At 38.7% G+C, this 25,857-nt stretch overlaps 1 protein-coding gene across 1 annotated transcript; it reads left to right on the top strand.

Moving 5' to 3' along the window:
• Nucleotides 1-169: 169 nt before the first annotated feature.
• On the top strand, nt 170-1,549 carry LOC146394200 (uncharacterized). Its single transcript, XM_084918113.1, has 2 exons — nt 170-422; nt 658-1,549. The coding sequence occupies exons 1-2, from the start codon at nt 213-215 to the stop codon at nt 1,369-1,371; spliced, it is 924 nt and encodes a 307-aa protein (XP_084774239.1). The 5' UTR covers nt 170-212; the 3' UTR covers nt 1,372-1,549.
• The last annotated feature ends 24,308 nt before the right edge of the window (nt 1,550-25,857 follow it).

The following is a 25,857-nucleotide window of genomic DNA, read 5'->3' as shown; positions in this document are numbered from 1 at the left end:
ATGGAGAAAATACTGTGAATAGTATTCCAGTCACTGTGCAGTGCATCACACTTTTAGTACCATAAAACAGCAGTACAATTACATTGGTAACTCATTTTGTAACAAATTTACAGTGTTGACCTTTGACTTGTATGTCTAGGATTGGACGACAGCCTCAAGTAGGTGGCAGAAGAAAACTTCTAAATGAACAACAAGAACGAGAAATATGCAACATGGTCATTGCAAATAATGCCATCACACTGAGACAGATTCGTAATGCAATCCTGCTAGACAATGTAATGTTCCAAAATATAAACTCTATCAGCATCTCCACAATAGACCGGGTATTGAAGAAACATCAGATGACCATGAAACAGATTTACAGGGTACCATTTGAGAGAAACTCTGACAGAGTGAAAGGGCTGCGGTACCAGTATGTGCATGTAAGTCAACTACTGGTTGTCTATCATTGTAACACTATTACAGTAAGACATGGTTACCACTGTTTTTTTGTTTTGCGTTATCCTTTTTACCTTCAGAATCCAGCTTTGTGTGACTAGAGCATTTTGCCTAGAAATTGTCTTCAGTTTTCCACTCCCTGTTTTTACAGTACTTTAGATCCTCCCTGCAGTATCTGTCTCTACTTGACTGATTAGATATATTTCTATTCTATTGTAGAGAATAATGGCATTAGAAGGCAACGAAACCCCTCACATCCTAGTGTTCGTTGATGAAGCTGGCTTCAACCTGGCCAAAGGTCGAAGGCGTGGCCGTAACATCATTGGCCACCGAGCCACTGTGGATGTCCCAGGCCAGCGAGGAGCAAATATAACAATGTGTGCCGCTATATCAGAAAGAGGTGTGGCCACACACATTCCCAGTTTAGGGCCCTACAATACACAAAAGCTCCTCAATTTTTTGGACCACCTTTATACTGATCTGATCCCAGAAAATGAGAGAGGTGAAGAAGGACCTCAGCTACCACATTATGTCATTGTGTGGGATAATGTGAACTTCCACCGCGGCCCACGCATCAGAACCTGGTTCACCACCCATCCCCGGATGCTAATGGAGTTTCTTCCACCTTACTCTCCTTTCCTAAATCCAATTGAGGAGTTTTTTTCAGCTTGGAGGTGGAGGGTGTATGAGCATCAGGCTCAAGACCAGAGGGCCCTGCTGCATGCAATGGATGCTGCATGTGAGGACATCACAGGGGATCAATGTAGGGGATGGTTGAGACATTCACGCCGTTTCTTCCCTCGCTGCATCGCAAGAGAAAATATCCGTTGCGATGTGGATGAGAATTTATGGCCTGACAGAGAGCAGCGCGTCGATGGCCAGGGGGATGAGGATGGTGGCCAGGAAAGAGAGGGTGACAATGGCGACCACTGAAAATATTACTGTACTATAGTTCTGAAACTTTATTTACAGTATGGTAGGCTAGAGTTTTTTTTGTTTTTTGTTTGTGTTTATAACTGTTCACATTTACAGAATCCTGTATATGTTTTCTTTTCACAGTATGTTCTCTAATGTTAACATTTCTTTGTACGAATAAAAATGTTTACAGTTTCCTTGAGTATGAGTGGTTTATTGGAGGCTGATTTTACTGTAAAATCTTTTAGTTTTATTCATAGTGGTATTCTGTTGCTAGACCTGTGCCTCAGTGACAAAACGTCTAAGCATTTTGACTTGCAGTGCTTAAACAATGCCGAAGGTATAATGCATTTTGGGGGCATTGACTATTTATATGAGAAGGATATTTAGTTTTGACACATGGATAAACTCTTTTGGGAGAGATATGAGCTTTTGCAGGGGATCCATGGTGTTGTGCTAAACCATCCAGGTTATTTTGACAAAAGCACTAAATGAATGCACATGTGCCAAGGCAATTGAGAAGGATCTGTGCTATTTTGACTGTACTGACCTTTTATATGGGAAAGGAATCTGCTTTTGAAGCATGGACGAAGAGTTTGGGGAAAGATATTTAATTTTGCTAGTGAGCTATAATGTTGGGCAGGACTGTAAGACTGTTTGGCCAAATGACCTTATGGTTTTGAGAATGTCATCTCGGTTTCAAGAAATGAGCCAAACCAATCGAGAAAAACTGTAATACACCTGTAGTGTTGTGTCTCAAAGCAAAGGAGAGGATTGAGATGATGCTTTGATTTTCTGTTAGTCCACTGGAGCAGTTCACATCAACTCCTGCTTCAGGGGTGTTCTCCTGAATGGTTGAAAAAGAATTGTCTTATATTTGAGCAGGTTTCACTTGCTTTCATATGTAGCTTTGTTTTTTTTTTTGCAAAACTGCATTTACAACATAAACAGCAGTCATAGCGACGTTTGTCATAGTTAAAAATGCAATTAACCGCAAGTCTTACCTGCACCATTGTGACCATTTCTATTCTTTCCTCCTGTCTTTGCGTGGCATCTTCATTGTTTCCCTGAGAAGTATTCAAATTAACTACTCTTTAAAGAAAAGAGAGCCATAGAAGGGGAGCACATCTTGCATTTGTTTCTTACCAGTGAAACCGTTTGTGGTTCTGGTATCTGCTCATCTCTTTGGGCAGCATCTTCACTTTCCTGTGAGGAATACAACCCAAGTATTGAATATATAAATGAAATAAATATCCGAATGATATATTCCAAAAACAAGTAGTGAGTCTGTCACTGACATATTTAAACAGCTTAATGGTGAGCTGTACTTTTCACTTTTACAATGTGATGGAGTAGCGTAGAAGAGACATAAGAATGAAAGTAATGCTTTATTATGGCCTTTTTTCTGTATGTTGCTTTTAAAAGGAGAGAGAAAGAGAGAGAGACTATAATATTGTATTTTTATTTACCATTGGAACTGTGAAAGTTCCTTCTCTCTGGCTGTCATCTTTACCATTGTCCTTGAAATGATACAAATGAACAACTTGTTTAAGATACATTTTTCACAGCTCCCCTGAAAACAGTCGGGATGAAATTTCCATGTTGTTATTATTATCATTGTTATTATTCTTAATGTTTTTATTGACCTTTAAATAAACACAATGAAAGAGGTTGGCTTCTAAGTAAAAAACTACATTTTTTTATTATATTTATCATCTCACAATTACTTAAGTAGCACTTCAGATTACTTTCAATGCAGAAACATTATGAATATAGTCTAGATTCTCAAATACTTTACATTTTCTTATCATAACTAACCTAAACAGAATTTATCAGTCATTTGGCAAACACAATAAATTATGTTGCATAACTTATCATTTAAAATAAATATCTATGTAAGTGTATGGAATTATTCATTTGTTAACCTGCTTAGTACACACAACACAAAAATATAAGCCACGTTATGGGTGTCAAATTAGAACTGAAATGTTCCACTTAACCAAAGTATTAAAACCCAAACACTTTGTATCAAGTGCTACTATGGTAGCTGATAAGACATTAACGATATACATTCACTTACTTGTTGTTGTGTGTTGTGCTGTCCGATGTCAGTCAAAGCTCTGTCGATTTTTCTAAAAAAAAAAATAAATTCTTGTAGCTTTCATAACAATGACAGAAACTGACAACTGTATTAACTTATTGGCAAAGGTGCATATACCGTTTTTTCCATCTGGTCAAAGTACGTGAAGGAACGTTTTTCCGCATCCAGTCTATTTCACTTGTGTCAGATCTATAATGTTTTCTTTTCGGCATCGCTGTCTCTTAAGTTACAAAACTCGGTTGGAATGTCAGTATAGTCTATAATCTGTGAAAAACATATTCTACCGCCAAATAGAGAAAATACTGAAGTAGAGCATGAACTCAAAACTTTGTTTTCAGCTGTGACTGCCATGATTGGTTAAGTGTAAGGTCAAATATGAGGATACACCAATCAAAGGCAAAGTAGGGCGGGCCATGCTGCAGCGTACAGGTGGCCAGCTTTCACCGCGAGACCTCACACGGTCCTCATCAGGTAACGGCTTCGTTATGTAATTCAACAACAAGCGGGAAATCGGTCTAATAAAGTGTGTCTTGCAAAGATGGAGACTACGGAGACGAATAAAACTAATATCAGAGGTAAGTCGCCTAAATGTTTTCGAATTTGAATGATTTAGCTTAAGCTAATAGCTTGCTAAAAGTGGTTTGATGTTTTACGGGTCACATAGAAACAAGTGACCAACGTGGAAATGCTCTCTTCAGAGAATTATGCATGCGACATAGCACTTGGTAGCATTAAAATGGTTCAAACGGGAAAAGTATGCCTATAGAAACCATGCCAAATAGAATATTTTTTGATAAGAAAAAGCCTTTATTAGCATATAGCCCATAGCATTCTAGCTAGGAAATAGCAATTCTTTTTTTCCTCCCCCCTTCATTTACTACAGAACACCAGGAGAGGAAGTTTGCAGTGGTGCAGTGGAGTGAAGGGGAGGACTATGGAAAGCTTAGTGAAATAAAAACTGTTAACATACGGGGGTATGATGACTCCAAGATGGACCAGCATGGGAATCCCATTTCCACTTACTCGGCAGTTATTGAATGGCGCCATGGGAAGAAACAGCGAGGAGGGTGGCCACACTACAGGGGCACTGTTGTTTTTGTCTCTGGTAAGTAATTGTTAATATGATTTGAAATGTAGAATGTCCTTCTCTACTTGAAAGTAGTTCTCTAAAGAAAAACTGAATTCACTCTTTCAAGTCATGTGCTTACTTCATTTTGCCAGGGAGCTGAAGACTGTACTACATGTTTACTTAATATACATTAAGTATACATTACATAAAGTCGCAACAGTTTTGTATTTTATCACTCGTCTTTACTCTGCTCTAAGTAAAGGTTTACATATTAACACAGTAAATCTCCTAAACGTGGCTCCTACTCCTTTTAACCCTAACCCCTGACTAATGAGATGGTTGCTTTTAGATGTTGAATAGTTGTATATTTTATGTTTCACATGGATGGAAATTCTGTGAAATAGGAATTGTTTGTTTTTTTGCTAACTGCACTATGTGAATCACAACTCAACACAAAACTAGGCACTGTTACTGCAGTCTTCTTCTTCTCTTTCTCTATCCCATATACAAATGTTCTCTTTTCTTTGTTAGCTCTCTCTTTCACACAGGTCAAAGAACCATTCCAGTGTTCAGGTGTGTTTTTAGTCAGGAGTAAAAAGTAACATTCATTACTGCAATTACCTGAAAACACATAGTCTGGTGATTTAAAAAAAAAAAAAACACCTGTGGAGTAATAAGCGGATTGTTGTAATGTCGTTTTGTTTCCTCCTTTGTGCTCTAGCTACTCGTTTTGAGGCAGCTCGGAAAATTAATGCACTGCTGAAGGAAAATGAACCAGCGGACCTGACCAAGAGGGTATCTGTCCATCCTGAAAACTATCAGGATGATTCTGATGACTCCGATCCAAATGAGACTCAGATTCTGTCGCAGCCATTGCAACTCAAGGTGACATTTCACTTGGAACCGTTTTGTAGTATCCGTGTTTTACATGTTATCTAAACACTCCCTCTTTAAATATTCGCTTCTAGGCTAGTGTCAATCATTAGGAAACCATTATATACATGTTTTCATGTGGAAAATGAAACATTTTAGGTGATGGCTCCTAAAAAGTTGACACTATTGTATTGTACCTCTACCATTGGATGGAGTCTATGCAGGCTACAGCCTTATGAAACGGGACAGTGTAGCCTGCAAGTAGCATTTCCTGGTTATGTCTGAACATCCTCACCATCTTTCTATTATGTTACACACCATTTCTGTCACCAAGCAATGACTGTAGTACTTCTCTTTCCCTAAAAAATATATATATTTTTACTGATTTTTACCTTTTTCAGATCAGATATAATTTTAAAACTGAAACGTATTTACATTTAAGAAAAGGAACTCCACCAGTGGTCCCCCTATTCTACTGCACACAAAGGTCATTTGTATACAATGATTGTCAGGATTTGTTAAAGGAAAAAATCACTTGTAGCCTCCTAAATTGAAGAATGGTAAACTTTTTTTTAAAAACTGTATTCAAATGAGCCCAATCGTTGGAAAAGGCCTAGTTACAGTTCTGTGATGTGCAGTACCAGTTAAAAGTTTGGACACACTTTCCCATTATATTTAATTGTAAAATTGTACAAACTTTTGACTGGTACTGTATGTGGCTAAGAAATCAGCTCTTTGAAGTATGCACCCTAAACTTTGGGGCACAGCTATTGAATCTGTTGTCTTTACACTTTAGATTCATAACTTTTATGGCAGCTTTGACTATTTTATGTAAATTCCTCTTCTCTCTCGCTATCTTTTTTCATATCCAGAAGTCAAAGGCTCCTTCAAAGAAAGACCCTGCACAGGAATTCCTTGCAATGTACAGTCATTCACCACCTTCAGTCGCTTATGGTGAAAAAAGTCCAAAAAAGACAGTAGTTGATCTAAAGCGGAAGATCCAAGACCTGATAAACTGAAGGAGTTGCTTGTCCAAGGTATCACTTCCTATCACTAATTTAACAATTAAACAGCCAATATATTTGAAAAAGTCACTCTAGCCTATGTATAAACCATTCTGGTAATCATTTTTTTATTAATTTACTATATATAGATGTGCCAGAACTCATGAAGACGATGAAAAAGGTGATTAATTTGGCTGAACCTCTTAAGAGATCCAGTTTGGAGCTTCCCCAGATTTCTCCGCAGTCCACGCCCGGTTCATCATCAGATGGTTCGCTGCTGCCCCCTCCCAAATCTACTTCATCCTTCTCAACACCAGCATCTGTCATTCTATCAACAAAGGAATCCCAGTCATCAAAGGTAATGGAATTTTAAAGAATAAATGGATGAAGTGCATAAATTGGATCTACTGTCTTTCTACTTACAGTTGATCCAACCTTGAACACAGTACCAGTAAAAGTTTGGACAGACTTTCCTATTAGATTTAATGGGAAAATATGTCCAAACTTTTAAATTGGTACTCTACTTATAAGTATGATGGATCTAATTCAAGTGTTAAATTCATTGGCTGTGTTTCTGCTGTGAAGTTTCCCTTCTTAACAAAGGAGTCTATGGGGATTGACTCTGTTTTAGAGCCAGCCCCTGGTGGAGCAGAGGCAAACTACAATTTTTCTACAAAAGCTTCATTTTTGCATGGGAATGCCTGTGCGAGTAACAAGTGATGCAGAAAAAAGTTTTGAAATCCAGTCGCTTAGCATCCGGACATTGCAGGTGAACGACGGCTCCGGGAATATACATAAATGTCACTGCCTTCAAAACTAGACGAGAAACAGAGTTTTAAGTCTGGAAAGGTATGTAGTTGTTCTTTAAGTCTCTTACATTGATCAAAATGTCTTTTTGTTGGAACAGGTGGAGATTTATCCTGGGACTGGAGTCATGGTAGAGAAACTGGCCTGGGCCTATGCTACTAATGCAAATTCAGCTACAACCTTTGTGAGGCATCTGCTCACAACAGTCTTCCCTGTGGAAATACTGCTAGTGAGCAATCTTCGAGGGGGAAAACGAGGCAGAGGAGATGCACGTTTACCGCTCGACAAAAATAAATTGGATGCCATCTACAGTAAGTTTTTAGCTTTTTATGGCATGTTTTCGCAGTTGTCCACACTTCTGGCATTTCAAGATAACAAAGGACCAATGAAAAAGAAGGGCCACACATATGAAGAATATCTTCTTAACATTTATGCATATATTATTGTTGATGAAGAAAGGCCTCCACCAAATAGAGGACTCTAGTTGATCTTTTTTGAGTTATATCCAGATAAATGAATGGTCTTTTCATGACATACTATTGTAGGCCTTAGATTTCTCTGGTGTTTCATTTCCTTTATGGTGCATTTTGTTTGTCCAACTTCAAAGTAACAAATTATGGTAGATAAGTATTTTACATTCTGAATGTTCTTGCATTTGATGTATTTCAGTGACTGCGTTTACATGCAGCCGATAACCCATTCAAAACTGGAATGTTAGCAATATCCCGGTCACACATGGCACTAAAATACCGGCAAAAATCCGAATATAAGTCTTGGAGTTACCCTTTTCTCACCAAAATATTTGGTCATGTAAAACCTCTATCGGCATATCGCCATCAAAATGAAAATGGATTTGTGTTTTGCACATGTTCTATTCCCACGGAATCCTGGTCTTTTGAGTAGAGGAACTTTGTGTATGTGCCGTCTGGCTCTCTGTGACTCTCTCGTCTCATGCATGTGAATGAGTTATTCCGAATGTTTCAGAAACCTGAATAGTGAGCCTAACTCGACCATAACCTGAATATTGGCTGTATGTAAACGCAGTCAATGTAGTGAACCTCTCCATGCATCGTCTGCAAATTTCAAAGCTGGCACCATTAGATATTAAGAGTGATTAAAGCAGGATCATTGCACTATTGTTTAAGATCATTGGGTTCTTTTACACTACTAATTCTGTTCTTGTCATCACCCCCCCCCCCCAATGCATTTTTGTACATATATAGGTGCAACCCTTGAGAAGTGGCCTGGGACCCATCCTTCCAGCATTGGTACTACAATCAATGCCAAGATCACAGAACTCCGGGCCAAAAATAAAAATGTCTCTGTCACAGCATCCCCATAACTTGACTTTCAATGTCTCGTTTGGCATGTTTTTGTTATTATAATGCCAATTCATGTTTTATCTATTAAAGATATTTTTTTTGTTTTTTTTTTAAGTGGGCAGGTTTTTTGCCCTCCAAAGTTTTACTCATGTTAGCAGGTAAAAGTTCCACAAATTTGCAGCAAAAAGGTATGCAGCTTAGCATGCTCTTTAAACAATAGAGCTTAGATCAGGTTAAATATTTCTGTGAAATATCAGTATGTGACTGTTATATCAGTTCAGTGAAAATAAAAGTTAATTGAATTTAAAGATTGCCCAGTATTCATGTTTTTTGTTTTTGTTTTCTTCAGTATTACAATACATTGACTGCCGACCTGTCAATGTCAAAGAAAGTTATGTTGGCTTACGAGTTTGTCTTTGCATTGCTAGTTTTTAACTGATGTTGGTCAAGCAGGGGCAAATGATACTGTTGTCTTTTTCATATGTGATAGATTTTTTTTTCTAGTAATGTCAATTTGTATAAAATTAATAATTAAGTTTATAGGTTTTTTATGAGCTGAGATTTAAGAATTCTTAGAAGAAAAATGTAAAAAAAAAAAAACATAGTTCACCATAAAAATGTATTGCCTGAACATAAAGAGAAAACATATGTAATCTAACATATTCTTAGAATATATGTATAAAAAGCATTTAAAAAAGAGATTATTGCCCTGCAAACTACATTTACTTTACATATAAAAAAACTTTATCTAACAGATTTTGTTCATATATGTAAAGCATATGTCTTTATGACAAATATGTACTAAAAAAAATGCAAAAATTATATGGAACATCTATGGAAAACATACTTTGACATGTACTTTCCTTATATAACTCATACTTAGTTTTAACATGATCCTTATGTGATCCTCTTTATTATCATGTATGAAAGTAATGCGAAAGTGGCCACTTTCATGAGTAAATCATATAAGCCTTATATGATTCACTATATATGAAGCAAACTAAAGCTGATGCAAATCTTTTCTAAGTTTTTTCTATTTCTTTAACATATGGGTTTTATACGTTTTTTCTATTTCTTTTCCATATGGGTATTACAGAAAAAGCATGTACAAACTCCAAAACATGTAAAAACTCCAAAACACGTACAAAACACAACAGAAGTGCTCCAGGATGCTAGGGCACAGTGTTGAGCTTTTGTTACCTAGTGGCTACACAAGCCAGTAAGTACCAACGACCGGATTTGGTGTGTGGTAGTAACAGGTAAATTAACATTTTTTTTTAAATTATATGAATATATATGAGTGCTTGTGTATAAATACACAAACAATACACATATGCTTTCAATTGTGTAATTTAAGTGATCTAGGTAGCTCTGTTTTGGAAGTTCAGTTAAAGCTAGAAATATGTTTTGGAGTTTGTATGTGCTTTGTCACTAGGGGCCACCACATATATTTCTATATAAACATATATAAATAAAACCACTTTTTTTTTTTACATTAGTAATTCCTTTTGTGCATAATTTTATATTATTGTTAATAATAAATTAATTAAAGCAACAAAACAACCTGAAGTTCGGAGCTGAAAGAGCCGGCTCTTTTTAGTGAGCCGAGCCGAAAGAGCCGGTTCTCTAAAAAGAGCCGGAAATCCCATCACTACCTTATAATCCCGTGTGCCTTATGTATGAATTCTAGTTGTGTTTACTGACCTCGAAACGATTTTATGTCGTACACGGCGCTCGAAAATCTGTCAAATGTTTTAGTACGACTTTGCTAAGCTACGAACCCGCACCGCTTGATGGATTGTCGGAGCATTACGGCTATATTAGGCAGGAGCCTCGCGGAGTGATATGTACTGCGCTTCAACATAATATTACTGTATTGTGTGTGTATAACCTCTTTTTAAGTTTTGTGGATATTATACATGGTTATGCTGAGGATATGTCGGCCAATTTCCACTGGATGATGCTCCTGGGGAACCCCCCGACGCCCTAAGCCTGTCCCTACACCCACACCAATCACAACAGCGAAGGTGGGACTAAACTATGACCCCCCACCAGGTGATGGAGCTGATCAAAGGAGCCCAGAGCAATTGATCTGATGTAGTGGCAGAGGCTGTATCAAGACTAATGTAATCTAATAGATAATTTCTATATTGGTTAGAATTAAGATTATTTTTATTTTTCCAGTTCATGAGGACCGTTTTCTTGGCTATGCATAGGGCAGTAAAAACCATGTGGACTGTATTCGTTTCTGTAGTGACATCATCCAATTTGCCCAACAAGCACACTAAAGGGGAGGTTGGAATTTTACATTTCAGACACTTTGATAAGTCTTCACATATCCCGCGCCAAAACTTCTGCACTAGTGGACAGAACAAAAGAGCGTGGATGTAATTGTCTGGTGTATTGCCTTGACAGTGTGAGCAGTTGTTGGAAGATGTAAAGCCCATCTGGAACATCCGATGACCTGTATAGCACATATGGAAAAGAAATAGTAAAAACTTATATGATTTACTCATCAAAGTGGCCACTTTCATGAGTAAATCATATAAGGCTTACATGATTTACTCATCAAAGTGGCCACTTTCTCATTACTTTCATATATTGTTTTAGTAAGTATCCAAAACATACAAGTTTCATTATATAATTTTTCAAGGGATCTTATATCTGTTTTCACCCTTGTATGCTTTTCATACAAGTTTCACACAAGACAGATAAAAACTTTATAAGATTTATATATATCTTTTCCATATGGGAGTGCACTCTATGTAGTATTTGGTATTCTATTAATTGCAGACTGGGATTTCTAATCAATTTAAAGGTTTTTAAGCATATCTGAGACCAGAAGTTTTGGTCTAAGCCGACTGATAAATCTGCTTCCCACTTTGCAATAGGAAGGCATATTGATTCATCTATTTTAGAAAGTGTTCTGTATATTTTAGACAATAATTTAGGGGATTTAAGAGTAAGAAAATGTACCACGCTTGGTGGTGTTTGCAATTCAGCTTGACTGAGGTTAAACTTCTTTTTTACTATGGATTTAAATTGTTGATATTCTAAAAATCTTTTCTTGTTGATCCCATATAGTATAACTAGTCTGTCAAATGGAATAAAGTCTGTTCCTTCTAATATATGTTCTAAGTATTTAATAACTTTACAACTCCATTCTGGAAAATTAATCATATTATTGTTTTGTAATATGTCAGGGTTGTTCCAGATAGGTGTACGTCTGCATGGGATTAATGAAGACTCCATTATTTTTAGAAACTCCCACCACGCTGTCAGAGAAGAGCTGATGTTGATGCTTTTAAAGCATTCATGTCTTTTGATGTTTGAGCTGATAAATGGTAGGTCTGAAATCTGTTCTACATCTAGCCAGGGCTCATCTAAGAAGGTATGTTTTAACCATCCTGAGATGTACTGAAGCCTGTTGGCTAAGAAATATTGTTGAAAATTAGGCAGATCTAATCCTCCTTTATCCTTGGTTCTTCGAAGCGTTTTTAAGCTGATACGTGGGGGTTTATCTTTCCAAAGGAATTTAGAAATATACGAATCCAGAGATCTGAACCAATCTTGTGATGTTTTGTTCGGGATCATTAAAAATAAGTAATTTATTTTTGGCAAGATCATCATTTTTATAGTGGCAACCCTTCCCATGAGTGATATGGGTAGAGATTTTCATCTAGTCAGATCGCCTTCTACTTTCTTTAGAAGTGGGATGTGGTTTAATTTAGTTAAGTCTGAAAGCTTAGGAGAAACATTAATACCTAAATATTTAATATTTCCAGATTGTAGTGGGGCAGAAGAAGAATTATGGAAGGAGCAGTTAATTGGAAGAACTGTAGATTTTGACCAGTTAATTGAATAATCTGAAACTCTTGGAAACCAGTTTATTAGAGTAATTACCTCAGAAAGGTTGGTTTGTAAGTTTTGGAGAAAAAGTAACACATCATCCGCATAGAGACTGATTTTATGTTCTACGTTCTTACATTTTATGCCCTTAATTGTTGTAGCCTGTCTAAATGCTGCAGCTAGTGGTTCGATAAAAATTGCAAAAAGTGAAGGGGAGAGTGGGCATCCCTGTTTGGTGCCCCTCAGAAGACAGAAGCTGGAGGATGTCTGGTCATTTGTTCTGACACAAGCTGTTGGGGAATTATATAATATTCTTAGCCAGTTTATGAAAGAGTTTTCAAAACCAAATTTGTGTAACGTTGCAAATAAAAATTTCCAGTTAACTCTGTCAAATGCTTTTTCTGCATCTAGAGATAATATTGTGGTTTCAATGTTTTTACTGTATGAGTAGTCTATTAAATTAAGTAATCTACGTGTATTTGTTGATGAGTGCCTACCCTTTATGAAACCAGTTTGGTCAGGATGAATTAAAAGGGGTTGTTATCTTCTCTAGTCTCTTTGAGAGGGCTTTGCAGATTATTTTGAGGTCTACATTTATAAGGGATATTGGACGATAGCTTGAGGAAAATAAAGGGTCTTTGCCTGGTTTTAGCAGGAGACTAATTTTGGCAGAATTCATATTTGGTGGAAGTCTGCCATTTTCCTTGATTTCCTGCAACATTCCGTAGAATACTGGTGCCAAAATTGTCCAGAATTCTTTGTAGAATTCTGCAGGGTCTGGACCTGGAGCCTTATTATTGGGCATACTCATCAGGGCTTCCTGGAGTTCACCTGGCGTCAGTGGCGAATCCAGTGCCATTGCTTGACTGTCTAGTAATTTTGGAAGAGTTACATTGTCAAGAAACTGATCAATTTCATTTTTAGACGGGTTTATTTGTGGTGAATATAGAGTTTCATAGAAATCCCTAAAAATGTTGTTTATTCTTCCAGGGCCATATATTGTGTTTCCAGATAAATCTTTAACAGCACATATAGTTGTTTTTTCTTTATTTATTTTTAACTGGTTAGCTAGAAATCGACCTGATTTGTTACTTTGTTCAAAATTCTGCAAGCGAAGTCTTTGTACTAGGAATAGTGTTTTTTTATTAAGAATTTCATTTAATTCTAGTTTTGTTTTGCATATTTTGTTCATTATTTCTTGATCTTGGTCGCACACGTAGGCTTCTTCTAAGGATTTGATGTTTTTTTCTAGTTCCTGAATATTTTTGTTTTCTTCTTTCTTTTTATGTGATGAGAAAGAAATTATTTTACCTCTCATCACAGCTTTCCCTGCTTCCCATAGAAAAGAAGCTGATGTTCCGGGAGTAGGGATGGGTATCGAAAACCGGTTCTTGTTGAGAACCGGTTCCCACTGTTTCAATTCCTTGGAATTGTTTGCCATTTTTGCAAACGATTCCCTTATCGATTCCAGTCGCCCCGAATGACGTCACCACGTTGCGGAGCGTCATTTACCTGGCAGGAAACATGGCGCCTAAGCGGCTCAAACGCTCAAAAGTTTGATTATACTTTACGAGAACAGATGACAACAGGGCAACTTGCAATACTTGCAAAGTAGAGATTTCATTTAAGGGAGGAAACACTACGAATATGCAAAAGCATTTGCTCACAAAACACACGATAACCTTAAATGAATGTCATGTTTTTAATTCCGCTCCGGACTCGTGAATCTCAACCCAGCAGCAGCGGTAACGTTTGCACGTCCTCTCCCATTAATGCGGAAGGTAAATAATCAACTAACAGTGCATATTATGTTAGCGCGATCTGCCTTATTACAAAACCTGCCATTACTGTGCGCTGCATTTAGGTGACCACAACGAGAGAGACAGACAGAGTCTGGCTCAGATGCTGGCAGTTCTCACCGCAGTCTACCGTTAGTGTCCCCTTTCAGGCCAGGATAGACGAATGTCACCGAGCAGTGACAAGCAGATGGTAAGTGAATGTGTTTAATTGTAGGCAGGAACATTACTGGATATTCTTGTGTAATTGCTACAGAATAATTTATGTTATACTTTGTTATTGCTACAGAAGAATATTTATTTTATTATTTTACATTTACAATTTTTTTTTCCTGGGGACCCTGTGACACGCCATTGAAGAGCTATAGGCTGGATCTCTTAAGATCTCACTGTTGGGTTTGTAATGCCATGTTACTCCTAAATTTCTATCTCGTTCAAAGAGAAGATATAAAACAAAGTTCTAAGCTAATCGACCTTAGTGTTCTCCTTTTTTTTAAAAACAATCGATAAGAGAATCGATAAAGAATCGAATCGTTAAACAGAATCGAAAATGGAATCGGAATCTTTAAAATCTTATCAATACCCATCCCTATCCGGGAGTGTCATTAAAGTCTAAATATGAAGTCCACTCTTTTTTAAAATATTTAATAAAGTCTTCATCTTTGAACAGCGATGTATTGAATCTCCAGTTTTTACTTGGTGTAGCGTTCTTCTTATGTATTAGTGTTAAAGATACAGGAGCATGATCGCTGACAGCTATAGGGTGAATCTCAGTGTCTGAAATATCACTCAGCAGTGAGCTGCTGACTAGGAAATAATCCAGACGAGAGGAGTGATGGACATGTGAGAAGAAAGAATATTCCTTACTGGTGGGGTGAACGGAGCGCCATGCATCGCAAAGGCCAAAGTCGCTCATATACTGTTATGTGTGGCTGTGTGCAGACAGGAATAGGACCCAAGGTGCAGACTCCGGAGACAAACGTGAACTCAAAACAGCTTTAATGTTAAACTCAAATATAACATAACTGGAAAAAATCAAAATAAACTTAAACCGGAGGACTGACAGAACACACAGCTAGGTAAACGGTAGATCGCGACACAGACACAAAGAAACACAGGGCTTAAATAAACAGAGGGAGCAATCAGGGAATGGGTAACAGGAGGGAAACACAGCTGGGGCAAATCAGAACTGACGAGACAAGGAAGCGTAAACTGAACACACTGAGATGAGACAGAGACCTTCAAAGTAAAACAGGAAACACAAAACACAGACTGAACAAAAGACAAAGACTCACATGCAGGCACTACAGAGGGAACAGAGACGTGGGACCAGGGCAAACACAGACACTGACTGGACACGGGGATATAGCAACTAAGGATACACAGAGACGCGAACTAGACAAGGGGATATAACTGACAGGGGAGACAGAGCGACTAGAGAAGACAGAGACATAAACCAAAAGACAGAACTCTAACAAAGAAACCAAAGACTAGAATTTATAAATAATAATAAACTCAAAAACCCTGGGTCAACGACCCAGGCATCCTAACATATACTGTTTGGTCATATTTGTGGACTGTCAATTGCGCTGAGTTCCTGTTGTGTTGAGCCTATCCATTTCTTCATTTAGCCCAAGGTTTAGGTTGCCTCCAAGAATAAGTGTGCAATCAAGGTGTTCAGAGAGTGCACTAAAAAATCCGTGGAAGAATGAGGGATCATCAACATTTGGACCATATATACTTATAATACATAGCTTTTTGTTAAATATTGATCATTTAATAATATCGAGTACAGTAAAATTAACATTTTTATGTATTAAAATTGCTACTCCCCTTTGTCTAGAATTATAGCAGGCTGCAAACACGTTAGGAAACTCAGGTGTTTTAAGTTCGTTTAAACCTGTGACAGGCCTGTGAGTCTCTTGTAATAAAACAACATCTGCCTGTAGTTTTTTAAGCTGGTTAAATATCTTTAACCTTTTTTCTCTGGTGCCAGCTCCATTTACATTCCATGTGACAAACCTTAGTGTGCCCATAATTGTGTGTGTATGTCTAAGGATGTACGCTGGGTGTTTCGTTTAGACGGGTGAAGAGAATGTGGAAACATCACTTTGTAAATAGAAAGAGAAAAAAAATGTGTGGTGAGAGGCTCCATCAGTCTGACTATGTGTGTGTATATTAACTAATATGAACAAGCGTGGCTTGCGTGTGTGTCCTGTAAGTCTGTGTGCGCTGTGAGGCTGTTGTAAATGTGCTGCCGTTGAGCGCATGTGTTTGCGTGATCGTGGTGTGTGAATATGCAGAAATAGAGGGTGTTGTTTGTAGGTGAGTGGGGAAGTAGGTGATCACAGCAGTGAAAGAAAAGAGAAAGAAAAAAAAAGATCGGTGAGCGACAACAACAAAAAAGAAAAGAAACGGAAACATTCCAATTAAAGCAATGATGGAGGGTGATGGTGTTATATCTGCCATGACATCATACTGATATTACTAGGTTAAACACATGTTAAAGGAGAGAGTGTGAATGAATAAGAAAAGAGTGTAGCGGGTTCTTATCTGGAGTGCAGTCAATATAACCACGGAGTGGTGCCGGGGTCGTGGTAGAGCTGTCCGTCCACGGCGATGACAGCGCGGGAGCCTCTCTGGATGAAGCTACGTCAAACTGGGAACAGGACCTTGCGTCGTTCCAGGATCTCTTTGGGGAACTGGTCGTTCACACTGAAGTCCGTTCCTTTCAGCTCCCTGCCTGTTCCTTCTGTTTGAATTGGCCGAATTTGGCCACAATTGGACGTGGTCTCCCAGTTGGCGACCTCACGGCCCCCAAGCGATGCACTCTTTCGAAGGCGATGTTCTTTACGGTGTCCTCCGGCAGCTTCAGGTGGGTTTTAATGAAGCTTTTCACTGTTGCTTCCGCGTCCGTCCTCTCCGGCAGATTCTGGAGTACCAGAAAACACAAGGTTGTCTCGCATGCTACGGGCTTGTAGATTGAAAACGGATTCTTTTATTTTTTTATTTTCTATGTTTAACTGGGTCACGTTATCGGTGAGAGATTTGACTGACTCCTGTAGCGTGGCATTTTCAGCGGCAACCATTTCCACCTGCTGCCGGCTGAATTCCAGGGATTCTCTCAGAGATTAAAATTCTTGGTGTAAAATCTCCACCAGGGACAGCCTCGCATTGAAACTGGACAATCGCTTGTCGATTGACTCCAGGATGTCTGCAATGTCTTTGCCGGCAGGCGATGTTGTGCCGGGGGAGTCTGCCGGGCGACATCTCTTTGATGACGGTGTCTCAATTCTGCCCGGGGAAGATGCACTCTGAGCCTTCTTCATTACTAAATCTTGGAAGCACCGGTCGATGTAATCTTGGAGAGCGTCTAAACTCTCCCCGTTGTCCTCCAGGGTGTTAGAGATGATAGGACAGATGTTGTTAGTTATATGACAATTGATTCGTTTATTTGGCAATACTGAAGCTTAAAGAAACTTTGTTAAATTCTACGCTACCATTCGCTTTTTTTCCGCCAAATCTCTGGCGTCTGACGTCACCTACAACATGGGTCGCTTACCTTTTCCCGTCACTTCCGTCACTTACCTCTCCTGCTCCGATACTCCTGACACGTACGGGATCACTACAGGTTTTCATTTAGGCAGCAGTTGTCCTTCTCTCCTGGATCAGCTGCAGCTTTCTTTAGGCGCCTTCCCAGCTTTGATAAATGTCCAGCTGGGATAACCTCATTTACACAGGGCCTTCTAGATGTGTGTTGTAGCGTCCTGATGACACCCAGTTTATGCTCCAGTAGATGATGAGAGTCAAACCTTAAATACTGATCTGTATGCGTAGGTTTACGGTACACATCAGCTTTTAGGATCTTCTTGCTGCGAGGCAATAATGCTGACACCGTTGTCACCATGCTGCCCTACTGTGAAGCTATAACAGTGGTACAGTGGTTAGCACTGCTGCCTCACTACGGTTCAATTCTCCGTGGTCCTTAAACCTTTCTTGGTGAAATGCCTGTGCAGGTTTCCTTCAGGTACTCTAGGCTTATCTCACAGTCAAGAGATGTCCATAGTAGGTTAACTGCTGATTCTACTTTGGCAGTGAATGTGAGGCAGAATAAACGTATACACACTGAAGTGTTATGAATGTATGGGTACATGTGGCTTGGAGTCCGAAGGGTGATCAACTTCATTTTTGCCATTACATTTCATGTTATTTGACAGAAGTCAAAAATGCTGCCTTCCTAAATGTGAAAATTCATACTTTTCCATTAAAGTAAACACAATATATTTGGGATTTTTGACAAACTCAAGACATATCAATATCTTAACTTCAGCTTCAGGGTATAATGATGGGCTTTTTCACTATTCTCTGACTTTTGTTCACTGAACAATCGAACAGCTATTAAAGAAAATGTCAGCAGCATGAATGTTTGTTGGGTGAAACCCTGCAGTACTTCAATAGTGAATCATTATCACCCTGCCCGCGGTTTTCTGCAGACATAACTTTGCAGACAGAAAGAAAGCACTTTGATGAAATGAAAAACTTAAATAAGTCTTCAAACCAGGTTTTGATGCAGTTTATGTCCAAGTCAGAATGTTTTGTTTTTGAGGTGGATTTTTTTCCACGCAATTCTCTGTTGAGGATGCTGCCTCTGAGAAGTGTCATTACTCCCAAGGTGTGTGCAACAATTTTCCTCATAAATGCCAATCCCTAACATGATTATCAATGCTATCCACTTTACATGTCAGAGGTTTAAAGGTTTTAGTTTGGGCATCTCTCTTACATGTATTATTAATCAGTTACAGTTTACCCATAAATCTGATGTGACTGTGCTGGTAGTTAAAAGCTATCATATGAAATGTCTTACAGAATTCTTGTACCATAAACATAATCTGGTCTTTAAGTGATGATGTATGAATTCTGCTTCCGGGTCCAAACTACTCTGCATTTAATAAGGCTGTTGTGTTTTTAACATGTTTTAATGCTTTATATCTTGTTCTATTTAATCTCAACAAGCCTCTAAAAACAGTCAGTGATCACTGTCGGCCTCTCTCGGTTTTTATTACCACTGTTCATTTTAAAGCTCAGTTTTTAAACCTTTACGATGTAACTACAGCCCAGCCCATGCAGCAGTATATTAATGACTAACCTCGTATTGTGGATGGATTATCTCAGTTGTTCTCCTGACTGAAGTTTGGTCCGTTTACAGCATCCCCTAACCATCGGGAACCCTCACGTTAACTTTTATCAAGTGGAAAAAAGTTAGCGTTCATCCTCCAGCTTCACTGTGTTTATGTTATGCTAACATAGCTGTGTCGCTAGCGATCACATAGCACATCATTATATACCAGCTAGCTCAACTTCAGTAACCCTACAAACGTCACTGCTGTTTAGTTTTCTGTCTTCATTTATGTTGGAAGTGATAGCAGAGCTGTACGTTTGAATTTTTTCAGAAATCTCTCAGTCAGAACATGCTATATCATGTTTAGCAGGAAGCTAGTGAGCTAACTTCCTGCTAACTTCTAACTCCACTAAATTTAATAAATTCTGTTTTCATGGATGCCTGGATGTTAAACTTAATAGTTACACCTGGTTACGCAGCAACACTGATCATTTTATTATTTATTTATTTGACTTCGGGACCCGGAAATGGCTAATGATGGCAGACTTAAAGACCAGATTTGGGTAAAAAAAACAAAAAAAAAAACCCCTTCACAAGGACATGTTCCAAGTCCTCTCACATGATGTGATGATTTGAAAAATAAGATAGTTGACACTACTACAAAAAACTCATAGCCATATATTTCATATACATGTTTTCACAGTGCCACAGTATTTAAATAACAGCAGTAGTAGATTTATATTAATAATATTACATGAAATAATAATAATAAATACTAAAATGATAGAAACAAGTAAACATTATAATAAGATATTATTCAAGTACATTAATATTAGGTTTAAATTAGTTACTGATAAATATTAGCACTACTAGTCGACTGCATGTAGAATTTGTCTTCATATTCTCATCGTCATACTCACGAATACTGAAACAAAAATAGTGTATCTGGCAGTTTGATGATTATATAACACTTGAGCAGTCGAGAAAGTGTTACAAAAATAAAAGCGCAGCAGTTGGCAGTGGATAATATTAACTAAGATCTTATATAACAGGAAAGAGAACAACCAACGTGTCATTCCATGTTTTGTTACTCTGTTTCTCACAGTTTCATGTTTCTCAACTGTTTCTACACTCCTTTCCCAATCGAGCAGGGAAACTGTGCACAGTCAGATTTAGGCAGAAACAGAGATAGTATTTGTAATAGTAACAGTAATACAGTAATACTACCAGTCATCCATCAGTTTCCTTCTGTTGATCCAATTCAGGGTCATGGGAGGGCTGGAGCCTTTCCCAGTTGCCATAGGGCAGAGAGGCTAACAGAGGGCTTAAAGGGAGACAACGACAACCATTCGCACTCACATTCACACATACAGCCAATTTGGAATAACCGATTAACCTAACCCCGCTAATTATATGTCTTTAGACCAGGGTCGGGCAAACTACAGCCCATGGGCCACCTCCAGCCCGTTGGGCGTTTTATTCCGGCCCGCCAAAGATTGATGTGTCTCATCCGTGTCTCGAACCATGAAGTCGCACGAAATGTGAAGTTACTCTAATTAAGTACGCATTTGCGCTGTGAAAACTGAAAACTGTACCAGCCCGGGCTACCCTCTGTTGTTACTCTGCTACTGCTCTGAACCTTTCTGCAACAATGAGTGGGCCAAAGAAAAGAAAAGTCGACAGTGAGTGCCGAGTGCTTAACAAGGAATGGACAACAAAATACTTTTTCACAGAAGTTCGGTCAAAGGCTGTATGTCTTATTTTCCAAGAAACTGTTGCGGTTTTTAAGGAATACAACATCAGCCGTCACTTTTCCACCAAGCATCCTAATTATGCTAACAACTTGTTGACGCAAGAACAAACAACTACTGCTCAGAGATTAGCAGCTAGTTTGCAGGCTCAGCAAAACACCTTTATATGACAAACTACCATCCAAGAATCAAGCACGAAGGCAAGTTATTTACTGGCATTTAAGTTAGCAAAGGCCAGCAAGCTATTCTCTGAAGGGGAGTTTCTCAAAGAGTGCATGGTAGAGACAGCAGGTATCTTGTGTCCTGAGAGCAAGAACAAATTTGAAAAAATTAGCTTATCATGCAGGACAGTGACTCGCCGTGTAGAGCTAATCAACAAAGACTTAGCTAGCAAGCTAAACAAAAAAAGAGTCATTTACATTATATTCCTTAGCACTGGACGAAAGTAATGACATAAAGGACACCGCTCAGCTTTTAATTTTTATTTGAGGGATTAATGACAATTTTGCGATAACAGAGGAGATTTTGCTCATGGAATCCCTAAAGAGGAAAATGCAGGGAGAGGACTTGTATGACAGCGTGTCAGAGGTCATCAAGAGGCACAAGCTACCTTGAAGTACACTCGATAATATCACAACAAATCTGACTGGAAAAAGTAGTTGGGTTGTTCAAAAGAATCCAGGACAGGGTAAAAGAGGACAACCCTGAGCAGGAGGTAATTTTTTTTACACTGCATAATCCACCAGGAAGCACTGTGTAAATCCGTATTGCAGCTTGATCACGTAGTGTCGCGAAATCGATCAATGTAGAGCAGTGTCACAAACCACGGAGGCCCCAGAAAAGTGCAATCAAACGGTGAGTTTATTAACAGCCAGGAGAAAACATCAACATATGTCTTCTGACCAAAATACATGTTGTGGACACTTATAAAGCAGTGGGGTACACGCCCCCCATGGCGTCAATTACAGATTAAAATAGGTTCCAGACATTAGTCACAGTTAATGGTACATCTTGTACATCTTTAATGGCTATAAACAGACATAGGACTTCTTATTTTGATAACACCTTCCATACAAGGTAATAATCTTAAGCCCTCAGAGTGTCTGAGGGCTGGTTATCACCTCCAGTCATCTGTTACCAAGTAGAATAAAATATAGTAAGACACCAAATGAGTTAAGGCCTCAGGCCTGACACATTCCTAGATTATATGTATTATATGTACTGTAAGCATGCATTGCAGTTATCCTTCTATGTTCTAGTTTCCCTCAGCATGTATCACCTGGACAGTCACGCCAGTGAAGCTTAAGACCCTTAATGAACCGAACATCAACTCAAAATAAGCACAAATATGCAATGTGTATAAAATACTTCTAGCCGTACTTGTAATAAAAGTTAACATAATGGAAGGATCCTCAAATGGACATCTTCAATAAACAACTTTAATGCAATATCAATACTGTGAGAAATATTATTAAATGGAATAATGCTGTAAAGAATGTTATTAATGCAATTATAATGATGCAGATTATATGGCAGCAATAAAAGAATTTCTGTATCTCCACAGTAGTCAAGCCAGTTGTAAAATGCATTAATTTGCTTTAATGCTTTATTAAAGCAAGGGGACTTTAGCATCCTCAGTATATTAAGTTTATTGAAGAAACTGACGCTGATCACCAGGACTTGCTTTACCACTCCAATGTCCGCTGGTTAAGTTTGGGGAAAGCATGTCAATGAGTGTGGGAGCTCAGAAAGGAGATTGTCTCATTTTTGGAGCTACTTGAGAAAGATGGTGATTTTCCTGAGCTGAGTGACACAGATTGGCTTTGTGATTTAGCTTTTGCTGACACACATGAATGAGCTGAACGTGAAGCTGCAAGGGAAAGACCAGTTTGTGCATGAAATGTACACAAACGTCAGGGCTTTTAAAACCAAGCCAGTTTTATTCTCAAAACAAATGTCAAATAAGTCATTTGCTCATTTCCCCACACTGGCTATGCTGAAAGAGGCACCTCAACATGTGAAAAAATACAGGAAATCTCTGGATGAGCTGCACAAGGAATCCTGCCGCTGGTTCTCTGATTTTGGGAAAACTGAAAAGTCACTTCAGCTGGTGTCATGTCCCTTCATACAAGACAACAAACAGTGCCACAGGAGCTGCAGTTGGAACTGATTGATCTCCAATGTGACACTGTCTTAAAGGAGAAGTGCAACTCTCTTAAACTGGATGAGTTTTATGCATCACTAAGCGCAGCCAAATTTCCAACCATCCACAAGATGTCACAGAGGACGCTGGTGTTGTTTGGCTCTACAAATGTATGTGAACAGACTTTTGGTGTGATGAACAACAACAAAGCATCCCACAGACCCCAGCTGAGTGATGAACACCTCAGATCTGTTCTGAGAATTGCCACAACAAAACTAACACCAGATTTCGATGCACTGACAAAAAAGGGTGATCAACAACACTGTCCCCATTAAAAGTGAATGTAAGTATTAACACTATAAGGCCTTCTTAATGTTTTTGTTTGATATGTATGCATCTGGTGCTGGCCTGGCCCGTTTTTAAAATTTTAAAGGTCAGTGTGGCCCCTGAGCCAAAAAGCTTGCCCACCCCTGCTTTGGATTGTGGGAGTAAGCACGAGTACCCAGAGAGAACCCACACAAACACAGGGGACAACATGCAAACTTAACACAGAAAGACTCTGGCCAGCTGATGGATTTGGACCTAGGACCTTCTTCCTGTGAGGCAACTGTGCTATTAATGTTACTAATGTATCATTAATAGAAAAGTAATATAAAGAGTTGAACACCCGCATTTGTTATTGGAGTAACACTCACGCTAACGGTTTTGCTTGCAAAAGGTAGAGTTGGATGTCTCGAGACCGGTCTTGAGACCACTTTTACGTGGTCTTGGTCAGCGGTCCCCAACCTTTTTTGCGCCACGGACCAGTTTATGCCTGACAATATTTTCATGGACCAGCCTTTAAGGTGTCGCGGATAAATACAACAAAATAAAACTAGTACCGGTACCGAAAAAAGAAAATTTATTCATAACACATGTGAAAAGACCCAGGAAAACCGAGTAAACGATAAAAACGATAATAAAATAACGCTGAAAACCGATAAAAACCCTGAAAACGATACATTTCACACCTGAGCCTCAACTCTCGCGGCCCGGTACCAAACGACTCACGGACCGGTACCGGTCTGAGGCCCGGGGGTTGGGGACCGCTGGTCTTGGTCTTGTCTTGGTCTCGCTGTCTCGGTCTTGCTGTCTCAGATCGACATTAGTGATGTGTCGATTGCGAACGAAACGGCTCTTAGAGCGTACGTTTTTTTTTCTTTCTCTCACCCTCTCTCGCACTTTTTTCCACTTCACTCCGCATGCGAGCCTTGTGCTTTGCGCTGAGCAGAGGGGGGAGGGGCGGTAGTTACACTCAGTAGCACAGGAACAGAGCGGGAGGAAGAGAGAGAGAAAGAGAGCCAGGGACAACAACGTCACATTAGAAAAGTATAGTAATCATCCACAACTATTTTCAGTTGCTGATGATAAAGAATTCAGAAAGTTTATTCATGCAGGTCCATATGACAGAGAATATGCATCTTCTTTTTGTTTTCATATTTTAATTTATATTTAATTGTGTTGTGGTTTGCAGTGTTTTGTGTTGTTTCACTTTAAATTTGTTTAAAAGGAAAAAGCTGAAAATTTAAACATTTAAAAGTTGAAATGTAAATAGTTGTGTTTTGTATTATAAGATTTATTTATTACATTTTATGTGGAGTGAATAAATAAAAGTATATTTACAGTGGACCCTAGAGACAAAGCACGTACAAAATCCAAAACACGTACAAAACACAACAGAAGTGCTCCAGGATGCTAGGGGGCAGTGTTGAGCTTTTGTTACCTCGTGGCTACACAAGCCAGGAAGTACCAACGACCGGATTTGGTGTGTGGTAGTAACAGGTAAATGAACATTTTTTTAAATTATTTGAATATATATGTGTGCTTGTGTATAAATACATAAACAATACACATATGCTTTCAATTGTGTAATTTAAGTGATCTAGGTAGCTGTTTTGGAAGTTCAGTTAACGCTAGAAATGTGTTTTGGAGTTTGTACGTGCTTTGTCTCTAGGGACCACCGTATATATTTCTATATAAACATATATAAATAAAACCACGTTTTTTTTTACATTAGTAATTCCTTTTGTGATTAATTTTATATTGTTGTTAATAATGAATTAATTAAAGCAACAAAACAACCTGAAGAGCCGGTTCGGAGCTGAAAGAGTCGTCTCTTTTTAGTGACCGAGCCGGTTGTGAGTCGAAACGGAAATCCCATCGCTAATCGACATAGTGTTCGGGAGATTTGGAGTCAACCATCGGCGGAGCTGGGGGTGGGGGTTGCTTACTGGGCTTAAGCCCGGGTCATTTTTTCAGAAGCCTGGGGTCTTTTGGAGTGTAATTTGTTTCATAGTTAGATGCCTGACTGACAACTGTATAAAATAAAAACTACACACATTATTCAAAGCACATAGCGCACAGTCGTAAATTCCCCCTAATTTTGGTATGATCCGAGCTCAGGCACTAGGCAACTGAGCACAGCACTTACGCATGTGAGCGAGGGGGGAGAAGCTGCTGCCTGCGAGTTTGCTGTTGGAGAAGCGCAGCCAGACAGACAGAGGAGAGCTTAAGTTCGACCAGGTACCAAAGCAAATCATTCGTACTGTACAAATAATGTAAATATGACGGTGTATCACAAAAGATTGATATCAAACTGGTCACTTGACCCATATTATGTTACTTGCTGAG

The sequence above is a fragment of the Perissodus microlepis genome, chromosome 1 (genome assembly GCF_051167445.1).
Source record: "Perissodus microlepis isolate ML-2025 ecotype Zambia chromosome 1, ASM5116744v1, whole genome shotgun sequence".
NCBI lineage: Eukaryota > Metazoa > Chordata > Actinopteri > Cichliformes > Cichlidae > Perissodus > Perissodus microlepis.
Note: the sequence above shows the minus strand (reverse complement) of the source record. Positions and strands in the feature narration are given on the sequence as shown.